Source organism: Mustela nigripes, chromosome 4, assembly GCF_022355385.1.
Source record: "Mustela nigripes isolate SB6536 chromosome 4, MUSNIG.SB6536, whole genome shotgun sequence".
NCBI lineage: Eukaryota > Metazoa > Chordata > Mammalia > Carnivora > Mustelidae > Mustela > Mustela nigripes.
Genome location: NC_081560.1, coordinates 82,088,224 through 82,111,715, shown reverse-complemented (window position 1 = coordinate 82,111,715; position 23,492 = coordinate 82,088,224). Strand labels below are relative to the sequence as shown.

The following is a 23,492-nucleotide window of genomic DNA, read 5'->3' as shown; positions in this document are numbered from 1 at the left end:
GTAAATATTGATACTTGTCAATTTTCTGCACATATTGAAATGAGTTACGTATTTTTAAAAGACAAATCAAACCATTTCTAACCCCACCATTTACACCAAAAAGAGAGAAACCTTAAGGGTAGGGCAAAGTCAGAATCCAAATAATAATAGTAATACTTCACAAACTATTTTACTTCTTTATGGAAAATTCTCTTCACACTGTTAGAGAAAAGCAGGTTAGAGTAGAATGGGAAAAAATGAAAAAGCAAAGCAAAAGTTGAAATGATAGTGTTTGTGATCTTAATTTAGTATCTCTTAGCATTGAATATCTCCTGCCAAAATGTTGGGGTTTTGTCATATAGATTATTGGTTCTTAGCCAGAAAATTTTATTCAATTCTTGAACTCAGTGTTTTCCCTTTTTTGGTCCTTGCTATCTTAGGCTCCTTAATGATTTATATTCTGCAAAAATTTCCAATTAATTTTTTTACTATGACATTTTTATTGGATTGTATTTGTTGATAACTCCTTTGTGTTTTTGAAAGTAAAGCCAGAAAAGCTCCAGTCAAGGCTATTTATTGAATAGTGATCATTCCTAAGTGTTTAGAAAGGAAATGTTACAGAAACAGAAAGAAGTGTCCCTGAGAAAGAACTATTGAAATCCATCCGAGCTACAGATTGGCAAATTGCTTAATTTCTGTTTTCCTAATTTAGCTGGTAAAACACCAATTAGCTCTCTTTTCAGGGTAGTTCTAAGTCTCATGTACTGACCTACTATTCTGATCTATGTACCCCTTCTACCAGGATAGAGAGTGAACAATATCGAGACCTACTTGAAAAGGATAAATTATTAAGTGGTACATATATTTTAAAAAAGAAAGGTCATCTTTTCTGTTTGCAAATGACATGATTTGGTTTTTAAGACACCAAATTAACTTTTAAAAAGTAGGCTTGCCCATTAGCATGCAGTCAGACATTTAGAATGGACCACACAGTACTAACATAGAAGCTCAATGCTTCTTTCCTACAAAAACTCCTAATTACTCTTAACTTCCTACTTCTTATTCACAAAACCAAAACGTACTAAATGCCAAGAAACTGAGTTATTTTTCTCTCTTGCAGTCTAAAGTAGTTGCCCCTCAACCATCAGTTGTAGTAATGTTCCATGTCACTGTGGAGCAAGATGTGGGACTGTTGTCTGCAGACGGTCCCATTTTTCCACTAGGCTGGTATAAAAAGGTAAATTGTTAAGATCTCCAATTCTAAGGGTAAATTCAGCATGAATGACTTTTTCTCTCAGAAAAATGTAGCAGATAAAATTGCATGTGTTTCTTTTGCATATGGAGAATTTCCCATCAAAAAGTACATGTTTAGTGAACATTTCATTAGCAACTTACTCATTAGGAGGAATTGACCAATAATGAATAGTCTTTATAGTACAGGCACAGTTACATATCGGTAAAAATGCCTCTCAAAATGTGGCCAATGAAATAATACAGAATACCTTGCATTTGTCATTGTTCTATGATTAGAAATGGATCGCAATACAGAAATTTTCTACCAAGCAAACTCACGGTCATTGATATGTACTGCTACATATTACAATCTGAAAATGTACATTTTCAGATCCGAGGACATGAAAATCAGTGTCCCAGAGAAACTGAAACCTACCCAGATATAGCTGAGAATATGTAAATTTTTTGTATGAAAAGTTTTTACTTTAGAACACTAAACTGTTAAAACTAAGCACATCACACAGCACCTTCCTTTTGTATCTTGAAAAGTGTACATGAGCAAGAGTGGAAGAAAGAACAGATTGATTAGAAAAGCCCACAGTCTTTTAGATTCTCTTTGATTATTATATCTGTAACTGCATCAAACACGAACTTGACATTTTGGGTATCTGTAGCACAGGTCATGTGGGAATAAATTTCCTTATCTTCTTTCTTTAAATTCAGGTCTAGAAACTGGTTTTTGATGTAGTTCCCTGCATCTTCAAATGTATTTGGTCCTTATTAAAAAAAGAAAAGAAAGAAATGTTAATTGCATTTTAAAAGCAATAATATTAGAAATGTCATTAAGTTTTAGGATTTTACTTTGTGTGCTGCTGTTTGATATACTCAGTGTTAAAAAAGTCAAGAAAGCAAAGATCAGTTATCCAGGATTTATGCGATATTAAATTTGTGCTGGGAACTATGCTTGTCTCAGTGGGGGCTTTACTTGATTAAAATACAATAAAAATACTAACATATATACATAAACGAGCAATGAAGTCTATATATATGACAAAGGCCGTGTATGTATCTGTGTACATGGGGGTGTGTGAGTTTTCATATGAACTAAAAGAATAGAAATTGTAGATGAGTGGAGCGAGGTGATGTTTGAGCTGGATCTTGAGGGGTAGCTAGAAGAGAGAAGGAAGTAGTTTGACTGAATGCCAAAAAGTGGGAGTGAGAATGGTCTGAATCACTAGACTTGAGGGTAAGGTTCAAGATCAAATGTGCACCTTGGAGTGTTGAGTTGGATGGAAAGGACAGATTTTTGCAGAAGAATTACAGCAGATCAAGTAGAATGGATGGTATAGGTCAGATTATGGACTATGTTGCTGATCGAACAGAGGAGTTGAGATGGCATGTGTAGAACTAGAGAGAGCTGCTCCTGACTGATGCTTTAGTAGAGCTAGATGGAGAGTTCTGGGGAAGGGGTGGGGGAGGGGGACAGTTGGGAATGGTTACCATTGTCACCGGAATCACATGGATCAACTGGGAAAGGAAGAAATAAAATACAAATGCTAAGAAACACAAGGCAGCTAAAAATGACTTGTGTTGATGGTTTTACAACAGAATATACTTTGAGGGAACCTAACATAGGAGAGGGAAGCAGCATGAAGATTTCCCATGGAGATTAGATTATTGTTCCTCACTTCATTGTAACTAGGAGAAAAATTCCACCGTGTAGAGTGGCTAAAATTCAAAACATTAACAGAACACCAAATGCTGCCAAAGATGTGGAGCCACAGGAACTCCAAATGGTATAGCCACTTTGGAAGGCAGTTGGGCAGTTTCTTACAAAGCTAAACAGAGTCTTACCATACACTCTAGCACAGTGTATACTATATTTATAGCAGCTTTATTCATAATTGTCAAAAATTGGAAGTAACTGAGATGTCTTTCGATAAATGAAAGAGGAAAAAAAATGCTTTATGGAATGAAATACTATTCAATAGTAAATAGAAATGGACTATCAACCCATGAAAAGACATGGAGGAAATTTAAATGCATATAGCATTTTATAATGAAAAGAGTCTGTCAGAAAATGCCATATATTGTACGATTACAGCTCTATGACATTCTGGAAAGAGTACAACTATAGATGGAGTAAAATGATCAGAGGTTGCCACAATTTGGAGTGGAGGGGTAAAGCACTGATTATAGTGGAACACAGTTGATTTTTATGGCAGTGAGGCTATATGTTACTGTAATGATGGGGATATGACATGAATTTGCAAAACACACAGAACTGCATGACACAGAGTGCCCCTAATAAACTATGGACTTTAGTTATAATGTATCAATAACTGTTAGTCAATTGTAACAAATACACCACCTCAATGCAAAATGTTAATGATAAGAGAAATGGGAAGCTGACTAGAGAGGGAATAGAACTCTCATTTTCCATTCATTTGTCCTGAAAACCAAAAACTGCTCTAAGAAATAAGCCTATTAGTTAAAAGAAAACATACAGAGCTTTACTGAGTCTATATGTAGTTTGTATTATTCAAAATGGAATCATGATTATATTTAATCACATGATAAATGTGTTAACATATAATTAATATTTACAAAGCTAGAAGGAAGATAGAAGCACTAGTTTTACATTAGCATAAATAGCTACTATGACAGACTGCCATGCTTCTAGAAACATCTGGGCTACCCATAAAGCAAAGTAGTAGAATTAGCTTCTATTTGTGTTTTTTAAAATTTATTTTTATTTTTTTAGAAGATTTTATTTATTTGAGAGAGTGAGCATGCACATGAGTGGGGGGAGGGGCAGCGGGAGAGGGAGAAGCAGGCTCCCCACTGAGCTGGGAGCTGATGTGGGGCTCCATCCAGGACTCGGAGATCATAACCTGTGCCAAAGGCAGACATTTAACCAAATGAGCCACCCAGGCATCCTATTTGTCATTTAAATCACAAGTATTTCCATCTTACACACAATTTCATTAACAGAGATGTAACTATATACAAAAACAACAACAACAACAAACCTATCTCTGAAGAAAAAAAAAAAAACTACTGACAGAACCTGATATTTATAGTCATTAATAGGATTAGCACTAAAATTCTAGGCCCTAGGAAAACTGGAAAATGAAAGCTGGAAAGAGAAAATGTCACTATTCTCAAAAATCATTGAGACCATCCCTCAGGAAACTTAATTCAGACTTTGAAAAACAACTGCATTTTAAAGTTTCATTAGGAAGTACATTAAAAAATGCCATTTTGGTGGGGGCATCTGGGTGGCACAGTCAGCTGGGTGTCTGACTCTTGGTTTCAGCTCAGGTCATGATCTCAGAGTCTTGAGACGAGGCCTCGCGTCAGGCTCCCTACTCAGTGCAGAGTTTGCTTAAGACTCCACCTCTCCAGCACTTGACTCTTTCTCTCTCTCTCTCTCGAGTAAAATAAATCTTTAAAAAAAAATGCCAATTTGAAATATATTATTTATAATGTTTAAGTTAATATAGTTTGCAGTGTTTAATACATAGAGCAGCAGCGCTGGCCCACCTAATCTCCCATTTATTCCTTAGAGCTTTGCTTTAATGCCAACAGTGTTGAGAGGGTTTCCTATTTCACTGTAAGATTTCTTCCAGTTTGGATCATACACATGACTCAAGCAATTATCATAAGCCTCAACTTGATAAATGTTACCTGTCAAGATGAAGATAGGAAAATATAGGTGTATATAAGAATTTATATGGAATTAAAGTATCTTACCAGTGTATTCTGGAAAGCAGACACTAAGATGCACTTTGGTTACTTTTTCTTGAAAGAGATCTTTTTTATTGAGAAACAGGACAATGGAGGTGGTCGCAAAGTACTTGTGATTACAGATACTGTTGAACAGGTGAAGGCTTTCATGCATTCTGTTCTGTTAGGTATAAAGGTGAGAATGTGTAGCATTATTATTTGCAAAATATTAACATCGAGCATTAAAAAACAGGACTTGAGAAGTAACATCTATGTTTGGAAGATCTTCCCCTAGCTGGGGAATATGGTAGTAACGTTGAGAAGCACATATGCTTGGGGTTTGTTTGTTTGTTTGTTTTACCCTGACTTTATTTTCCTTTGAGACTCACCACTTCCCCGTCTTCCACTAGGACCATGTCGTAGGCACTGAGAGCAGCACAAAATATAATACATGTAACACCTTCAAAGCAGTGAATCCATTTCTTTCTCTCAGATCTCTGTCCTCCTACATCAAACATTCTTTAAAAAAAAATGAAAATGGGATAACAAGTCTTAGACATACCCACCAAAAGTCACATTAATGTTAACTTTTAGAACTATAAATGAACACTCTTAAATCTTCAAAAGATAATCTTTTGATTTTTATTGATTATAAAATATTTTCTTTGGCCAATTTACAGCTCAAGGACCAGAAAAAGAGTTTGTCTTTTTTTTTTTTTCTTTTCTTTTTTTTCTTTTTTTGGTATTCATGCAAGTTAGAGAAAATCACATACTGACTTTGAGGGACTGGGCAATTTTTAGCAATTGATAGTTTTAGTAAGAAATTTACTAGACTCAAGAGATTTTTGGCCCAAGTCTATGCATAGTGTGGACGTGTTGTGTCACTATGTTGTACACCTAAAACTAATAGAACACTGCATATTAACTGTACCAGAACTAAAATTTAAAAAAAGTCTATGCATAGTCTTAAATGAACAGAACCTACAAAAAGATTGGAAGCTAACATAGTTCTGATACTCTGATTCTTGCTTCTTCTCTTAGTTCTTCCTACATTCATTCATTCATTCATTCAATTACATTTTCATTTTCTGTGTGGGGCACTGTGTTAGGCCTACCAACAGAAAGATGAAAAGATACGGTCACTACCTTCAAAGAGCCTGCTGTCTTGGAGAGAGAAATACAATATGTTATAGGATTATATGATAAATAATCTTTTATCTTAAAAGATTATATTTATTTGAGAGAAAGAGAGAAAGTGAGGGGAGGGGCAGAGGGAAAGGGAATCTCAAGCAGACTCCTTGCCAAGCATAGAGCCCAACAGGGGTTTGATCCCATGACCCTGAGTTCATGACCCCAGCTGAAATCATCTGTTGGACACTTCACTGACTGGCCCACCCAGATGTTTGGTACTATATAATAAATAGAGTAATCCACAAGGTAAAATGTGAGCTCAGAGGAAAACCTAAGTCAGCCTGAGTCATCTTAGAACTGAATCAGAAGAGGTGTTTGAAAATGTGTTAGTATTTTGGTAAAAGTGTTAGTATTTTGGTTAAAGTCACCCTCATGGACCTAGGAACTCAGTAAAGAAACTAGGAGTTTTTCTTAACACCTTCCTTTCCCTTACCCTCCACATAATACCCATGCAAAATGCAGTTCCCAATTCATGCACTTCTCTCTAAGCCCCTTCTCTTGTACAAGCCACCGACATTTCTCAGCACAGCCACGGCCAGAGTTTTGTGACTTTCCTTGGGCTTGTCAGCCATCAAACCACACACAGGCTGGTCTGATGACCCTTGAGGCTCTGGCAATTTTGGTTCCTGCTTACTTTTCCCACCTTAGTTCATACTACTTTCCTCTTTCATATAATCTGATCATAAGGCTACTCTTCAAGCTCTTAATCCTAACTTTTTGCAGCTTCAGGACTTTGGCACAACCCATCTCCTTCCCAGGTGACACGACTCCTTTCTTCATGACGTGACCCTGCCTCATTCTCACCTCACAGGTCTTACAGTCAGCGTCTGTCACAGTGTTCACAAGGAAGGTGCCTTGAACCGATGTGAATTGGGTCTCTCCCCATTTCCATTTACTTTCTCTCACATCACTTTCTTTCTGAGAAAGGATTGCTTTATAGGATGGTGTTAATAGGACGGGGTCGGGGTGGGGGGGCTAGTTATCAAGTGCATGTGCCAGTCATCAAGAAATGAAGAACATGGCATGTCTGGGGTAAGCACATAATGTATATTTTTGGGAACGTGAAAACTTAAGTAAAACCATTGCGATAAATGGCCTAATTATTCATTTATTCAAAGAATATTTATTGATCATGCCAAGCATTAGAGATTCAACCTCAAGAAGCTTCTAGTCTACGTGGTGGCAGTGTTGGTGGTGGGGCTTGTTGTGTGGTGTTTGTGAACAGACTTAGGATAGAGACATGCAAGGAGTGTAGGGATGGGTCATAATTTAAACTAAACTAACTGGAAACTGCTAATTAAAAGCTTAAGGTGTTGAGGGACTGAGCCAAGTGAATGTCTAGGAAAACGTTTCAGGGAGAGACAGCAGAAGAAACAGCAAGAGCAAAGGATTTGAGCAGGTGGGAGCAAACCTGGCAAATTAGCCCTGAAATAGATTAACTAAGTCTTTTGTATTACACGAGAAGATGACATTTATATAGCCATCAGTGGGGGAATTATGGGAGATTTGGAGGCAGAGTATTAACATTGTTTGTTTGCTTGTTGTTATGTTAGGTCACTTTGATCTGAGTCCAGAAGATAGATTTGATAAGAGACTAGAAGCAGAAAAAGAAATTATGGGGCTTTCATAATAGTTTAACCACAACATGTTAATTACTGAAAAACATCCAGGCTGTACAGAGATTTCAAAGGCATTAACTGTACCTGGGATAATAAATTCCAATTAGTTGACTTGGTGAAGATAATCAAAAGTAGAATACATCGTAGAGTCCATTCAACTACTTTCCACTTGATGTGTGAACCAGGTAGAGAACAGACATATAGAACTGAATTCCTCGAATTTGTATGTGTACACACACACACACACACACACACACACACACACACAAATGCACCCCGATGCAAAATTGAAAAAGGAGATGCTAACAATACTCAAGATAATGTTGAAGAGTTCAGTAGTTAGGTGCTTTGGAAATTTAAATCCAATATCAACAAACACTATTATAGGTACTGATAATGCCAAATCCTTTGCAGTTTCAGACTTGTAATATAAATGGAGGAAGAAGACAGAATTTTGAATTTAAGGTTATATTATTATATAAACCATTTAATTTTTGAAAATGAGTTAAGACTCTTATGGAAACAAAGATAATTAATATGCAGTCAGGCCTTTAAATTTTAGTCAAATATTTTGTTGATCTATAAAAGTAATCTTAGTATTTTAGTATTTTTAGTATTTTTTTCAGACTTTGAAAAATCATTTTATCTATAGCTTAGTTGAAATTATAAAATGTAATCCAAATGGAAATAGTTTAGATTATGACTTTTAACTCCATGAGTTCCCACCAATTATAATGTCTTAATCTTAATTTAACACACCAAGTGAGAGTTTATTTGCCAAGCATGGGAGTAAGCTACAACAATCAACTCAAATTTTAAACTATAAACTCATAAGGCAAGTACAATTGTGATTTTTATTTTTAATAAAGCCACTTGCCCAAGGTGTATTAATTCAAGTAATAATTGTGGAGGCTGTTATGTACCAAGCGGCATGATAGGTGCTGTGGGTATAATCATGAAGCTTTGTTATGAGCTCATCAAGTATAACTTCATTTACTTGGGCCAGAGGTCCTCAGTTAATACCTAGTGTCCACAGTTAGCTTGAAAACTCTTAAACTCTCATCAGTGGGCTGGAATTACCTTTGCTGTAGAGTCTGTCCTTCTTCTAGTTCAGACAGTAGTTCGATGTGTTGTCAAACTGGGCAAAAATGTAAAACTCCCCTTCCCAGGTATTTTGTTCCATGATTTTAATGGTGATAGTATAGACTGTCAGAATTCTAGGTGATGTGTATACTCCCCATTTGGTCATAGACAGATACATGATGGATCATTTGTTGGCAAAGGAATGTGATACTGTGATCAAGCAAAGATATATTAACTTGTGGATTTTGGTGTGTTGAAGATTGAATATGCATCCTTAGGTTTAAACTCCTGGTAAGCTTTTGAACTAAAACCACCCATTGTATATCCACCCACTAGATTTGAACATGTAAGTATCTCCTTAATTCTTGTTTCCTCTTTCATCCTAGTCCTCTCTTCAAGGTCTGCTTCCATCGTGGGCATCCCACAATGGAGAACTAACTAATCACAAATGAGGACACAAGTTGCTGGATGAATAGAATGAGTGCTAAGAGAACTCAAAATTCAATTTCCACAGTAGAAATGCTATTGCTATAGGAACCAAACTCCAGAACACCTTGGTTAAGTTTTCTCCACCAGATAGATAGGGCTTGGGCTTGTCTAACTAGCTTTTCTTTTTGAGCCTCTTTTCCTCTGCTCTTATGGCTTACTAAGTAAGCTATCTCCATCCATCTGATGATTTCTCTTTTTAATTACTTTTATATTTTCAATTAGATTATATTCAAAATTTATAAATCTGAAGATGTTCTATTAGTAGAATATTCCTTTCTCATATTCCTGGCACAGTGATCAAATATTTTATCTCAAAGAAGATAACCTTATTGTGCTCATGTCAATAGTGTTAAATCAGAAAAAAAAAAAATTTCAGGGAGTCCCTTGCAATGAAAACAATAATAATTATCAAGATATGGGTATTACCAATTTATGAACTCTGAGGGGAATTTAAACTCACCAGGAAAAGGGAAAAACAGAAACTTCATGTGGTTTCCATGTTTTTCTTTTCTACAATGTAATCTCAAATGGCTTTCCCAAGAAAGAGAATGTTTGGAAAATCTTTGAGATGAAATTCAGAGCAAGCCTAGCAATCTCGCTGGCTCTCTCCTGGCTTTCTCTGATCATTCAGCTTCTTCACAGCCTACTGTTGACATTAACATCCTTGCGTAAGGGTATCTATTCTCCTCTTCAGGTAAATATATACATTAAGTGAGGGGCATAATGTGTAATATAACCCTTAGCCCACTGTTCTTTTAATTTATCATGCAGCCTTCAGTAAACATGTTTCAATAGCCATAGCTTTCTCCTGAGGAAGGAAAGACAAAGATTTGTTCTCTGAGGGTCTTGTCATATTGATAAAATGGCTTTTCAAAGTCTTAGATAGCATGTTAGTTAGCTTCTCATTTTATGACTCACTTAATAAACAGTGATGTGTATCTATGTGCATGTGCTCAGGTTGAAGTTAGAGACAAAGGCCCAAGGAGCATAGAACATTGCTCTAATGCCATTTGCCATAACAGAATTGAAATGTCCATTAGCAAATCAGACCAACACCTTACTGTGTAAGTTCTGCTCTTATACGCAGTCTACTGGATATTATGTTAGCTCTAAGAAGTTACGTGTTGTTTTGCTGCTATTGTAGTAATTTCTTTTCACACATCCCTCTTCACTTTGACCTCTTCCTATAAATTTTAATTTTGGGTTTATTTTAGAGGTATAAAGCATTAAAACCTAGAAACATTTTAGAGATTTCCGAAGTAGAAGTCTTTTCTAACATATTTCATTGAATCGATGTTCTCTGATCTAAAAAATATATGTAAGAATGTATATGAATAAACATGAATATGAATACATGTATATTCCATCATGACCAATTTGTGAAAAACAAATGGAGAAATCAGAGAAAAACATGCTTTTTCACTAACTGACATTTGGATTGGTCAGATCTACAGGGACAATTAATCAAGTAAACATATGCGTGATATAGATTGAATACCCTTGATTCCTTGAGTAGTAAAAGTAACCAGAGCATTAATGATATTGAATGAAATGTGCAATTCTCGTTTGGGTGAAGAAGTTTTATTTTACTTATTTGTTTGGTTATACATATTTCCTTATTAAGTCTGATAGTTCAGTTAGAATTGTTTAAAAAAAAAAAAACTTTTTAAATGCCCAAGTTGTACCATACAGCTAAAAATCCACAGGCAAGGCTTTCAAGTGACAGCTGAACATTGATTATTTGTTAAACTATCCATGGCATTAATAGAGGGAAAGGTATCAGGGTTTATGGCTTTATAGTCAGCATTTGAGTTGTGTAGTCTATTTTAAACAATTGGGAAAGTTGTTGAGTTTTATGGTTTTATGTCAAACAGTCTAGCACCTGGGTAGACAATCAGACTTACTCCTAAGCTGACTTATACCCCCACAATAAAGGAAACCAATGCACATGATCAATTTAAAATTCAAGAAAATTATAATTCATGTTATATCATAGATCTACTCGAACATTGTTGGAAATAGTTATGTTGAACTTACAAAACCTAAAGCTTCACATTATAATAGTTGCTGACTTCTCTTCTTTGACTTCCTCATAGCTTTATGTCTTTATAATTCTCTTGTTTAATTGTGGAACAATTAGGAAGTGACTTTTCTATAATTGTTTGATAAAGCCTTATAAATCTTTAAGTTCTTTGTCCTAAGGAATTATTTTATGACAAATAAAAGAGCTCACACTTGTATTTTCCATTTACTAGTACTTTAACATGTATGAAGATAATTTCTTTTATGTTTGGCAGTTGGAGTTCTGGTTTGATAAGAACACTAAGGTAATTTCCATTAAATTAGGTGATACAGGAAGATGATATAGTATATTGGCAGAGAGAATTTTTTATTTTGATGTTCCTATTTAAAATTCTAGAGTTCTCTAATTTAATATGCAAATTAAATCTTTAGTTTTAAATAATCATAGGATGATGTATGCTATGTGAATACAAATCAATGCTAATGCAATATATTTTAATATTTTAGGCACTTACTGAAATGAAGTAGGAAGGTATCTTATTTTTGTACTTTCTATTTTGAAATACTACCAAATTTTATACTACAAAATCCTGTGCTCTTATAGATAATCCTATTCAGCCCTTCAAAAAATAAGTGATTTAACTGTAGGAATTTATTAAGGGATTAATATATCTCAGTTGCTGTGACTAAACTTAAAAATGTAAGTAAGTGGTTTTAAATAGTTCCTTAAGAAAGAAGAGTTGCCTTTTTTATATTTTGTAGCAAAATTTAAATATTTTCCAAATTCCATTGTTTAAATATTTGTGTTTAGAGAAAATCTCTGCATTTGAGTGAGTAATTAATATTCTCCATTCCTTATAGAAGATGCCTTTTAAATAACAAATCCTCTTGAGCAGGAGGAAAAATAATACCTATTCAAACAAAAGAGCTAAAAACCTATCTTGGTTTTTTTTTTTAAGATTTTATTCATTTATATGAGAGAGAGAGCACAAGTGGAATATGGGGCAAAGGGAGGGGCAGGCTCCCCACTGAGCAAGGAGCCTGATGTGGGGCTAGATCCTGAGATCCAGGATCATGACCTGAGCCAAAGGCAGATGCTTAACCAACTCAGCCACCCAGGTGCCCCAAGAGTTAAAAACCTGTTTTAAGAATGGCAAAGAGGGGTGCCTGGGTGGCTCAGTGGGTTAAGCCGCTGCCTTCGGCTCAGGTCATGATCTCAGAGTCCTGGGATCGAGTCCTGCATCGGGCTCTCTGCTCAGCAGAGAGCCTGCTTCCCTCTCTTTCTCTCTGCCTGCCTCTCCATCTACTTGTGATTTCTCTCTGTCAAATAAATAAATAAAATCTTTAAAATAAATAAATAAATAAATAAATAAATAAATAAATAAAAGAATGGCAAAGAGGTCACCATTGGGTAGCATAGAAAATGTTATGGCAAAAGAAGTCCTAACTTGACTTTACAATCCAGTTCCCAAACACCTTCTATTTCAGCCTTGATGCTGTCAATAGAGAATTAGAAGATCTTTCCTATTCCTTCGTAAGGGCCAGTGGGATATGAAAGTAGCATAGGCAATCCCCTGCCTGTAGGACTCAGTGCCTCACAAACCACAGAAGGACAGAAAAATGATGATGGACCAATGGGGGTTTAGAAGTATAATCTGATGAGATGTATTATGAGGTTACATATCTTTAAAATAAGGTTTTATTTTTTTTTTTTAAAATTAATGCAAATGCTGTTATGCTCAGAATATAATTTTTTAAATTTTATTAATATTATTTGGTACTGAGAGAAATAGATGTTCCAGAAAATGAACGTGACTATCTGAGGTTTGGGATGCTCACTGGCAGTCATCATGTCCCTTGGTTTCAGAAGCACAGATATCCGAAGGTACCAGAGCCTGCCAACTCCTAGACAGCTACCCAACAGGCTGTTTTATTCCCTGTTCCCTCTTCTCTCTCAAGGGCATTACGAAGGACCAAAAACATTGGAAGGAACACTTATTCTATGGAAGAAAGAATGGTTTCTGCCAGTTTACCTCGTGGCCCACAGAGATACTCAGTGTAAGAAGTGTGGTCTTAGAAGTTAGAAAGATGTGTTCTAACCTACATAGTGCTTCTATGTATGATCTTGGGGAAATCTTTCACCTCATTTGAGCCTCCATTTTGGGGCTCTTTGTCTAACATAGGAGCAGCAATGCTCGGTTCAAAGAATGTGTACAACTAGGGCCCATACAGTGATTGGCCTAGCACGTTTATTCATCTGGCAAAAATCAACTGTAAGCCTACTCTGTGCTAGCCACCATGATAATCACAGGAGATGGTACTGTAGAGACATGGCTCCTACCCTCCGGGAGCTCGGAGCATTTAAGACAGAAACAGAAACAAACAAAGAAGTCAATTTCATACATTAGTAAGGGTTTTGTTTTTGTTTTTGGAACAAAATAGCATGATATTTCAATCTTGTAAAGGCACTGCCTCACGTTGGTATGGGAAGTGAGAGCTCTTTGTGTTTCTTCCCAGTATTACATTTAGTGACTTCTCATTGCTAGGTTGCAGTTAGCCATTGTTACAGTATTTTTATACCAAGGGGATCTTCAGGGACTGCATGTCAGGCTTTCCTTCTCCCCCTGTCCCAGAGAGCCGACTGATAGGCTTACCAGGACACTATTGTTCAGTAGTGACAAGTATACACAGGGATGGTAGACAGAATGATCAAGGTTCCATGAGGAGATGGCAACTCATTTTGGAACTTAATGATAAGGAGACAGTCTTTGCAGAGATCTAGTATCAGAGAGAGCAATTTAGGCAAAAAGAACAGCAAGTGCAAAGGCCCTAAGGTTTAGAACGTTCAAGGAAGAGATATATACAGCAGGTAATTTATGATAGTGACTATTTCTGAGAAGATACCAAATTGGTGTTGCATAGGCTGACTGGAGTTGTCAACTTCTAGGTATTCAGTACATGATATTAATTTTCATAACTGGTCCATGATCCTGTTTAAACTCCAGAAAATTCTATTAGTTTGTGTAATGCTTTGACAGGCTTAGGAGGGGCAGAGGAGCTAAGCAATTGGACTTGGATTCCCATAGGAAAACCTTAGAAACTGGATAAAAAACCAGGAGTGTGGAGAAGGTTGTTGCCAAAGAGGAATTGCACTATGGCCATGACAGGACTGAAGACAAACTGCTTACATTTGCCAAGAGTATATGTTGATCCAAATCTTAGCAGTCCCTTTATCCTGGTTTGATCTTTGTCTCATCTGTCAGAAAATTAACTATTTGTGGACTTGAAATTCAGGTGTAAATTTTGAAGAGCTTTCTGTGATATTAACTTGAAAATACCCTGGCTATCTATGTAACATCAAATCTAAGCAGATAATCTGATTCGGCAATGTTAATAAAAAAAAAAAATTTTTTTTTAAAGCTTTTATCCCACTGAAGTAAGTTTTGCTTCACAAATGGATGCAGATAATCCATGTCACTTTTGTTTCATTTTTCTACTTTAAAAAAAATTCCCCGTTTGCATACATGAATGAGTTTATTGCGTTTTTAATTATTTTTTTCATTTTATTAAGTGGTACATCTGGAGCCTGGTTTTAATGTTTAATAGTCCATCTTATCCACAATCCACAGGGAGAGGTACTTAAGTCTCATGACATTTTATAATATTACAGTTTGGATTTCCATTTCTTGGTATAGTAAGTGAGTGGTTTTGCATTTCTAGAAAGGTCTTGGTAATGTGACAGCAATAAAATTAGTGGACTCATTTTCATACCCAAACCATACTTATAAAATAGGTCTTGTTACTTCAGTAAATAGCATCACATTCAAATAGTTCTCTCAGTTATTTGCATTTTTTAAATTAAGGATATGAATAAGAATATTTCAGGCAAATGGGAGATTGGAGGGCAAAGGACATTGTATCTGTGGCACCTGTTACTTAAATTTTATTAAAATATAATTTCTTTCTCTCCTTTTCAAAGTAGGATATCAGTTTTAAGAGGAAAATGAAATCGAGCTCCCACCTAGTCAAGACAAGGCATTTTTCTTTGAGGAGGATGTGGGGCTTAGGATGAGGGATAGGGTGTAAGGCCATAGGAAAGCAGTAAGAGAAAGTGGTACTGAGAGTGAACAAAGCTTGGGAAGAATACCCAAGCATTCTTCCTAAGCCCAAACTCAGAAACAGGTTAGACCTTTCTCTGTGAAAAAATATTGACTACTTTTGTAGATGGTTAGAAAAGACATAGTGCATACCTGAAATGCAAATCTTTAAAGGAGAATTGAGTTTCAATGATTCCAGTTGTTTTGACTCGAGAATGTAGCACATCTTGCTCATTCGGGACGTATCCAGGAGCTGTGATTCTGTCGACGTCATTAAGATAGCTAATAAAACAACAAAAATAGCATATATTTTTTAAATTTATGTTTGAAGAGACCAGGATTCGGTACCAATAAAATTTTACTTCAGGGTCCATTAAAATTATGAAGCTCCAGGCTGGTGCTTTTAAAATTGTGCTCCTCAGAGCTTGGTGGCCGGATGTGGCAGAGCTAAGAGTGGCGCACAGCTGACCCATGGAGGTCTCTATAATTATAAAGTCTGCTAGACCAGTGCTGCCTTAGCCTGTGTTTTATGAGGTATTAGTAACAGAACTGGCGGTGTATGGATATATTTCAGAGAGAAGTTCTATTTTCAGGTTTTGATCATCCTCCCCCAAAATGCTATCTTGTCACGCTAGGCACTAGATTATCTTAAAAATGCTATCGTTTGAATTTAGGTACTTTGAATTTTAAGACAATAATTGGTTGCAATAGTGTTGTTCTCCACAGACTGTCTAGCTTAGGACTCTGGACTATTTGTTTTAAGTGCCATGATTATATACAGTTAGTGCAATTAAAAAAAACACATAAAACAAAATAAAACAAAAACAACTTTGACTTTCTTACTGGTTCACAGTGGAACTATCTCATGACATTGGTGACCCACCCAAGGGACAGAAGGCTGAACTTAGACAGTGCATTCACTCCTTCTTCCACCTGTGTGTCAGTGGCCTTACTCTTTCCTAGAGGACATATTTAAAAATTCTGCCATTCCCAAGCCTAAATCTGCCCTTTTTTGGGCCACAGAATCTAGGGGCGCTGAAAAGGAGGAACAGGTCTGAGTACACCCTGTGCTCTCTTAGAGTCTGTTAGATGAGAGAGGAGGAATTGCTCTTTGGCTCTGTTTTGAAACTAGATCACGTCTTTAAAAGCATCTAATTGCTTTCAAAACAGTTGACAACCTCTATTCTAGACTTTCAATACCAGGGCTTTAGTAGCTTAGCAATATGGCTATTTCTGTGAATATGCTAAATAGAGACAGCCAAAGTCTGGTAAGGTTTTTATGACAAAACTGGCCATTCTATTAAACGAAGTTTACATATGCAGCTTAACAGGAAGGTCATGATGGGCAAACATCCATCCAGACAGAATTCGAGGGGTAGAATCAGCTAAATATTACTTATTATTCAGAAGTTGAATTTTTCAGGGGCTCAGTTGAAGAGTTGGTATGCATTAGCACCTCACACAATGCCTTAAACAGCACAACTATGTTATCATTTTTTAAAAAAGTAAATTCAACAGCAATATGGATAATTTATTCTCTGAGGATCTTTCTGCTTTTGAGCAGAAACAAATGGACTGAATGCCCCAAAGGGGTTTTGGCCAGATGACAAAAAGGCAATCACAGTTCAGAAACATATGTATGTGTGATGTGAAAATTTCTCACCATGCTTTATTCCAAAAAAGCTGAATTTTTCTTAAAAGCAAGAGACATATCAAGATACAGATATATCAGAAGAAAATACTGGAAGATTTTTCCAGTTTATCTCTTTTCTATTTTGTGAAGCCCCATCCTTTGTGAATTCCGTATTGACTAAGTCTGCACGTAAGGTAAAGTCTACTGTTAGTCGGTTCATGAAGGAACAACAACATCAAAAGCAAACATGTCAACATAGCAGTTAAATTCATTTTAATGATAGCTAAATGAATACTTTGGTAAAGACACATTTAATGTACTTTCATTTGCATGTACAAATGATTTCAAGCAAAGCAGAAGCATTAGCAGAGTGACAAATTTGCATTTAAGATGACTGCTTTTAATAAATAAAAGATTTGAGTGGTCAGGCCTGTGGTCTAGAACTGAAACCAGAAGACCAACATACATATGGCTCAAATCACCTTAAAAAAAAAAATCTTATTCTAATTATACAAAAACAGTATTTTTTTTTCTGGTAAAATCTTTGCTAAATCTTAACGCTGATAGAATTTAAATAGCACACTAGATGGCCTCAATCAGTAAACCATGAAGTATTAATAAGAATCTTTCCCCTGTTTGTCACTGTCCTGCCCTCTTCCTTTCAGTTTGCTAGTGCTGATAGGGGCAGGTTGGTGGGGTGTTGTCAAGGTCATGGCATTCCCTGCTCTGATTAGGACTCACCTCTTTGTGAGCTTAAACTTGGGAGATAGGTTCTTTGTTTGTTTTAAATATTTATTTAATTGAGAGAGAGAGAGAAAGAGAGAGCAAGAGAGCAGTGCAGGCACACACGTGAGGGGGGGTAGGAGTAGGGTAAGGGATGGGGAGGGGCGAGGGGAGGGGGAGAGGCAGAGGGAGAGAGAGTCTTAAGCAGTCTTCTGGTGAGCACAGAGCCTGACGGACCTGGGCTGGTCTCCCAACCCTGAGATCTTGACCTGACTCTGAGATCCCGACCTGAGTCGAGACAGAGAATCAGAAGCTCAACCGACTGCACCACTCAGGCGCCCTGAAGGAGCTCTAGGTTTGAAAAAATAATATCCTATTTTGACTGAAAACAGAAAAAAATGGAAATGGGGGAAAGGGAAAGAGAGGGAAAAGAGAAAGAGAAAGAGAGGAAGGGAGATGGGAAGGAGGCCATTGCCCTGTACAGTACATGCAAAATAGAAATGGGTTTGGTACCTATCTGATAATATATTTACTTGTAAAATGTAAATATAAGGCAGTATTGGAAAAAAAATGTTAATTTTTGGAAAAAATCAGTGGCCATTCAACTATTTTTCTTTGTGTTTTACATAATCTTTTAAGGACTTCTAAGGGCAGAAAATGTTAATATTTAAATTTGGAGGTTTTTTAATAAAAATTTTCTTAGACGTGGAGGTGGGAGTGAAGGTGGAGGGGTGGATCAGATTTCTTGTTCTACTGCTCTGTACATCAGTCAGGGTATTTAAAACCATTATCATATGGGCAACATTCACAAAGTTGGTACAAATGTGTAATTGTGTTTAACTTAACAGATAATTGCTTTTAATATGATTTTATAATGTGATAGTTTCACAGTAAATTATGCATTTTGTATGTCAGAAAAACTGAAACTAAAGGTTAGAAATACTAGAATATACTAGAAAAGGTCATTTCATCTGCCCATTTTAATAATAAAATGCGTAAAGTTTTTGCGGTTAAAGAGCAAAGTGGTAAGCATAATGATAATATATAATTGCAAACACATGTCTTAGACTATCTGAATGAAAAAATAATGCTTAATTGCTAATGAATATCCAAAATTAAATTTATTAAGTACAGCTATTGAAGTGGTTCAGGACATCACCCTCTCCCTGCCCCGGTGAACCCCAGAGGGTACCCCTTTGGCATGCAGATTATTTTGAGCTGAATGTGCCATGAGACCTGCAAGCCTAAGAGAACTTTTGCTCCTCCCTCAACTACATAGAAGAATCTAAATTGAGAGTCTTTGCCCTTGATTTGGCAGAGATACATTTTATCTGAGTGACCCATCAGTATGGCAGGGCAAACATCTGATTACCGAACATCTGCTCTTATCGCTCTGTGAAATACATTCCTTTCCTCTCAAGTCTCTGACCACTACCCCCTTCTCTTTAGTTCAGAATAACATATATATCTCATTTCGCCTGACTTTGAAATTTCCATGGTCATGTAGATTCCCTGTATGTATGCCTATTACATTTGATTTTCTCCTGTTAATCTGTTTCATGTCAATATGATTCTTAGGCCAGCTAGAAGGATCTTGGAGGGGACAGGAATTTGTGGTTCCCAACACGGTCTTGTGCTCACTTTGGCAGCACTTACACCAACACCCTTAATCTCTCCCTTCTTCCCTAGAATTTTGTTATGCAACATTTTAGGAAAATATTCCACAATTCAGTTTCTTAATTGTGACTGCCCTAATCAATGATTTATATAGAAAAGCCAGGCTCTCTATACTACAGAGAGTTCTGTTAGTATTAAAATGTGGCTAGAAAACAGTTTTTTGAGTTTATGTAATCATATGATGATAGACATTCTCTCCTCCACCAAAGAGATAAGAGCAGGGCTTTCCTCCAAGGGCTTTGGACTTTATACCACTAACATATTCTATTGGGAGTTCATCAAAAGGACTTTATTTATACCTTTTTAGACATGGTATGCATGGACAGATATGTAGAGTAAGTAAATTATATTTGTATACATGTGCACACATGCAGGCATATAGCCACAGCATAGCTTAAAATTTGCTTACTAAAGTAGAAATTTAAAATAATTTTGGTAATGAAATTATACATGTTGTCATAACCTCCAAATTTCCTTGTGGCTCGTAATTGCCAGCTGGGTGATACTAGCTGTGAAAATTGAATAATCTTTCTTGAGACTCAAACAAAATCCCACAGTACACAAATGTGTTGGAAATCATTATTTTCTTCTATAATTCTGTATGCTAATCATCGAACCAAAGGAGCCAAAGAATGTGTCATTAATAAGTTTATTTTAGAAGATGATTTCAGTATTAGGACCAGAAAAGAAATGAATAGCCAGAAACCTTAGTATGCATGTCCTTGGACTGTGTTGATGTTGAGCACAGTGCACAGTGATTAATTCTTTCATTTGAGAGAAAATGTTTGCAAAACAGGGGTCTCGGGCAAATAGTTTCAAAATCAGTTATTTTAAATGCTCCTTTGCTTAGATTTTTAAGTCTCATGATGTCACTTTGACCTTTATTTCTCTTCAATTACTCTTTCAGTCTAAAAAATATAAAGCTCTTTGCATTCCTCAATGGTGATTACAAACACAGAGTTTATAATCTTTGACGTTGAGAATTCTTAGCATAAAATGTTTCAACTGTAATTGCTATCAATCGCATTCACTTACTAAGCTGCTGAGTCATTGAGGTGATACTCAGATGCCCTTTCAAAGCAGGCCTGAACTCCGGGGTCCCTCCAGAGTCGCTTTATTACCTCAGCCAGTTCAGGTGTCATGCCGCCATCTTGCAGAGTGTTGGCCATCGCACAGAGTTGTTGCTGGTCTTCCTAGAGCAATGTTTTTGTGACAGTGATAAAAATGTATTATTATTTGGAATCACATACCTTTTTTTTTTAATAGAGCATTTCAGTTTTATTATTTTTATCTTATTCTTTTAGGTAATAATTTTGTTGACCATTTATTGAATGTATCTTAAGGTCAGTTTCCTTCTAATGGCTGGGTGAAAGAGTTGTCCATTGCAGAAACTATGTAACATTATATGGTGAAATGAGGATATTTTGGTATATATCATTAACTTCTGAATATGATGTCAAAGGGATTAATAATACTTCAAATCCATTGAGATCTCAATCAAAATGCAAGGAGAAAATGCAGTGTCTTTTACAAATGAATCCAAAAGTAGGAGGTTAAGTTGTCAAACCAAGAAAGACAATGAGCATCAGAAAAAGAGTCCAGCTCAAACTATTTTGTGCAGTGTCAGGTGGCTCCCAGTGAAGAACGGCCAATGAGAACTTGCCGCTTTTCTGATACAATTCAATTTATTATTTTAAAGAAGTAATAATGGTTATTTCACCATCTTACTAAAAATCTGTTCTTTGCATTAAAAATGGAAAGGTGGTCTCATTGTCAAAGAGAGGCTCTGTTAAGACTACAGATCTTATTACATCTGTCTTCACATTCAGATTTTATTGCTAACCCAAATTGATCAATGACTATTAAGCCAAAAATTATAAATGGCTCAAATCTAAGGATTGACAGCACAGTACATTTTTAAGTCCTTCTTCCCGACAAATTGGTTGTGAGAGAGGGCTGCAAATCCAGCAAAGAATGACCCAGCCAGCTTAGCTGGGATTATCCCATTTGCCCCCTCTCACTGTTAGGGTGCCATTTAGGATAAAGGATGCAATGAAACAGCTGCTTGAACTAGGTTGTCCCTGTTAGCATACCTTTACAGACCAGCTAATTTCTAATATACACTTTATATTAAATTTTTTTTTCCAATTTCAGTTTATACTTTATTTGAATAGATACTATGAAAACATTTCATCTTGAACATGTGTCGAAGTAGTCTTCTACCACCACTTCAGTCCTAGTACTTCCCCGAAAGGACCAGTCATCCTATCAGCTTGGTTTTTGTCTTTTAGGACCTTTTATTTTTTAGCTTACTACTTGCATGGGTAAAGTCAATGGTGAGGGTTTTCAAACTAGGCTGTGGCTTACAAGCATGTGGGGCACTTTTTAAAAAAATACTGACACCAGGACCTCAACCGAAACAAAATGAGGCAGAACCTCTGGGGTTCAGATTCTGCAAAGGTATTTTTGAAAATCTTCCGGTGACTCAAATGTGAAGCCTGAGCTGAGAATCCTGGCAATACAGAGTTTCTTTAACCATAAGTAATATCTTACTGGACATACTGTATGTTAATTCATAAAGTTCTTCTATAGTTATTAAAGGATTGACATGGTAATTTAAAGAATCAAAATTCATGTATTTTAAGAAATTGGGCTCCCCAATCACATTTGAATTTTTAAAGTATATAATACCCAAATTAACCAGTATTACAAAAAGTTGTCTTCTATATAAACAGCCAAATGATAGAAAACTGACTCCTACTGATAATCTTACTCATGTTTTAAAAGCTCCAGTAATTTCCCATCACACTCAAAACCCAAAATCCCTTGCTCACAAGGTTCTACATGTTTTAACCCATGTATTCCTTTTCAGCTTTCTTTCTCAGTCTCTGTCTCTCAGTCTCTCCCTCTCCATCTTTCCCTCCCCCCGCCCCCCAATTTGTCTCTCTTTCCTCAAGGTGCATTAGACTTCTTGCTGTTCCTTCAAGTCACAAAACCCCCATTTGAGAACATTCGAATGGCTGTTCCTCCATGTCTTCCCTGTGGCCCATTTCCAACATCATTAGGTTTCTCCCAAAATATCACTCACTCAAGAATTCCTTCCAGGGCCACCCTTACTTCCATTTTTTCCTTACTCTCTAGCCCCCTGCCTTCCTTGATTTTTCTTCATGACACTTACTACTACCTATGTAGTGCATATGTCTTTTTTTGTATCTTTTAAATTCGATTATAAGCACATGAAGGCAGTGATTTTTTTTATGTTTATTTCTACATCCTTAAGACTGAGAGCAGAACCTAACACATTGTATGTCTCAGAAATATTGTAGAACAAATGAGTCAACAAAGTGAACACACTGATTAGATCAGACCTCAGTTTCTAAAGAAACTTAAAAAGTTCTCCAGTAACTTCTCACATTTTTCAAATAGCTCCAAAGAAGTTTGGATGGCACTGTGAAGAGATTTTAGTTCCTTGTGATATATTTAGGAAAGCTTGGGAATTATGGTGGCTCTGGAATAGTTCATGCTCTCAAGGTTGTGTAGATCTGGAACAGTGTTGTATAGAAAGCAAAATACATGTTCTCTACAAGTTACCCAAGCTTTCCTCATCAATATTAGGCGGTGGTGATCCTAGAACCCTGTGGAACTCATTTTAAACCTTTAAGTCATATTTCCAAAAATTGCAGAAACAATACATCAAGGAAGGAAAAGGATATCACAACCTTGTAATCTTGGGAAATATCAGGTTAAGAAATGCGCGGTTTTGTTACTACAGGACTTTCTCAGGGCCTTTGAGCCCTGCAATTTGCCAATTTCCAAGAAGTTGTTATAATATATGCTTTCAAACTTACTTGATCACAGACCTTTTATCCTAGAACATCTTGTGAAATCAGTGTTCATTGGTTCATATTATAGGGTTCACTTTGTAGAACACTGTCTCAAGGATGGTCACAACAACACTCAAATCATGTGATAAAGTGTTAAAACTTTCAACATTTTTTAAAGTTGGTAGTGGATGTT

General features: G+C 36.2%; 1 protein-coding gene across 1 annotated transcript in view; it reads right to left on the bottom strand.

Moving 5' to 3' along the window:
• Positions 1-1,797: 1,797 nt before the first annotated feature.
• Positions 1,798-23,492, bottom strand: part of GNAT3 (G protein subunit alpha transducin 3) — a 54,005-nt gene continuing 32,310 nt past the window's right edge. The window contains exons 4-8 of the mRNA XM_059395765.1: positions 20,511-20,668; positions 15,596-15,724; positions 5,331-5,460; positions 4,969-5,122; positions 1,798-1,988 (exon numbers count right to left, since the gene is read on the bottom strand). Coding sequence (XP_059251748.1) covers positions 1,798-1,988; positions 4,969-5,122; positions 5,331-5,460; positions 15,596-15,724; positions 20,511-20,668 — 762 coding nt within the window. The remainder of the gene's footprint in view (positions 1,989-4,968; positions 5,123-5,330; positions 5,461-15,595; positions 15,725-20,510; positions 20,669-23,492) is intronic.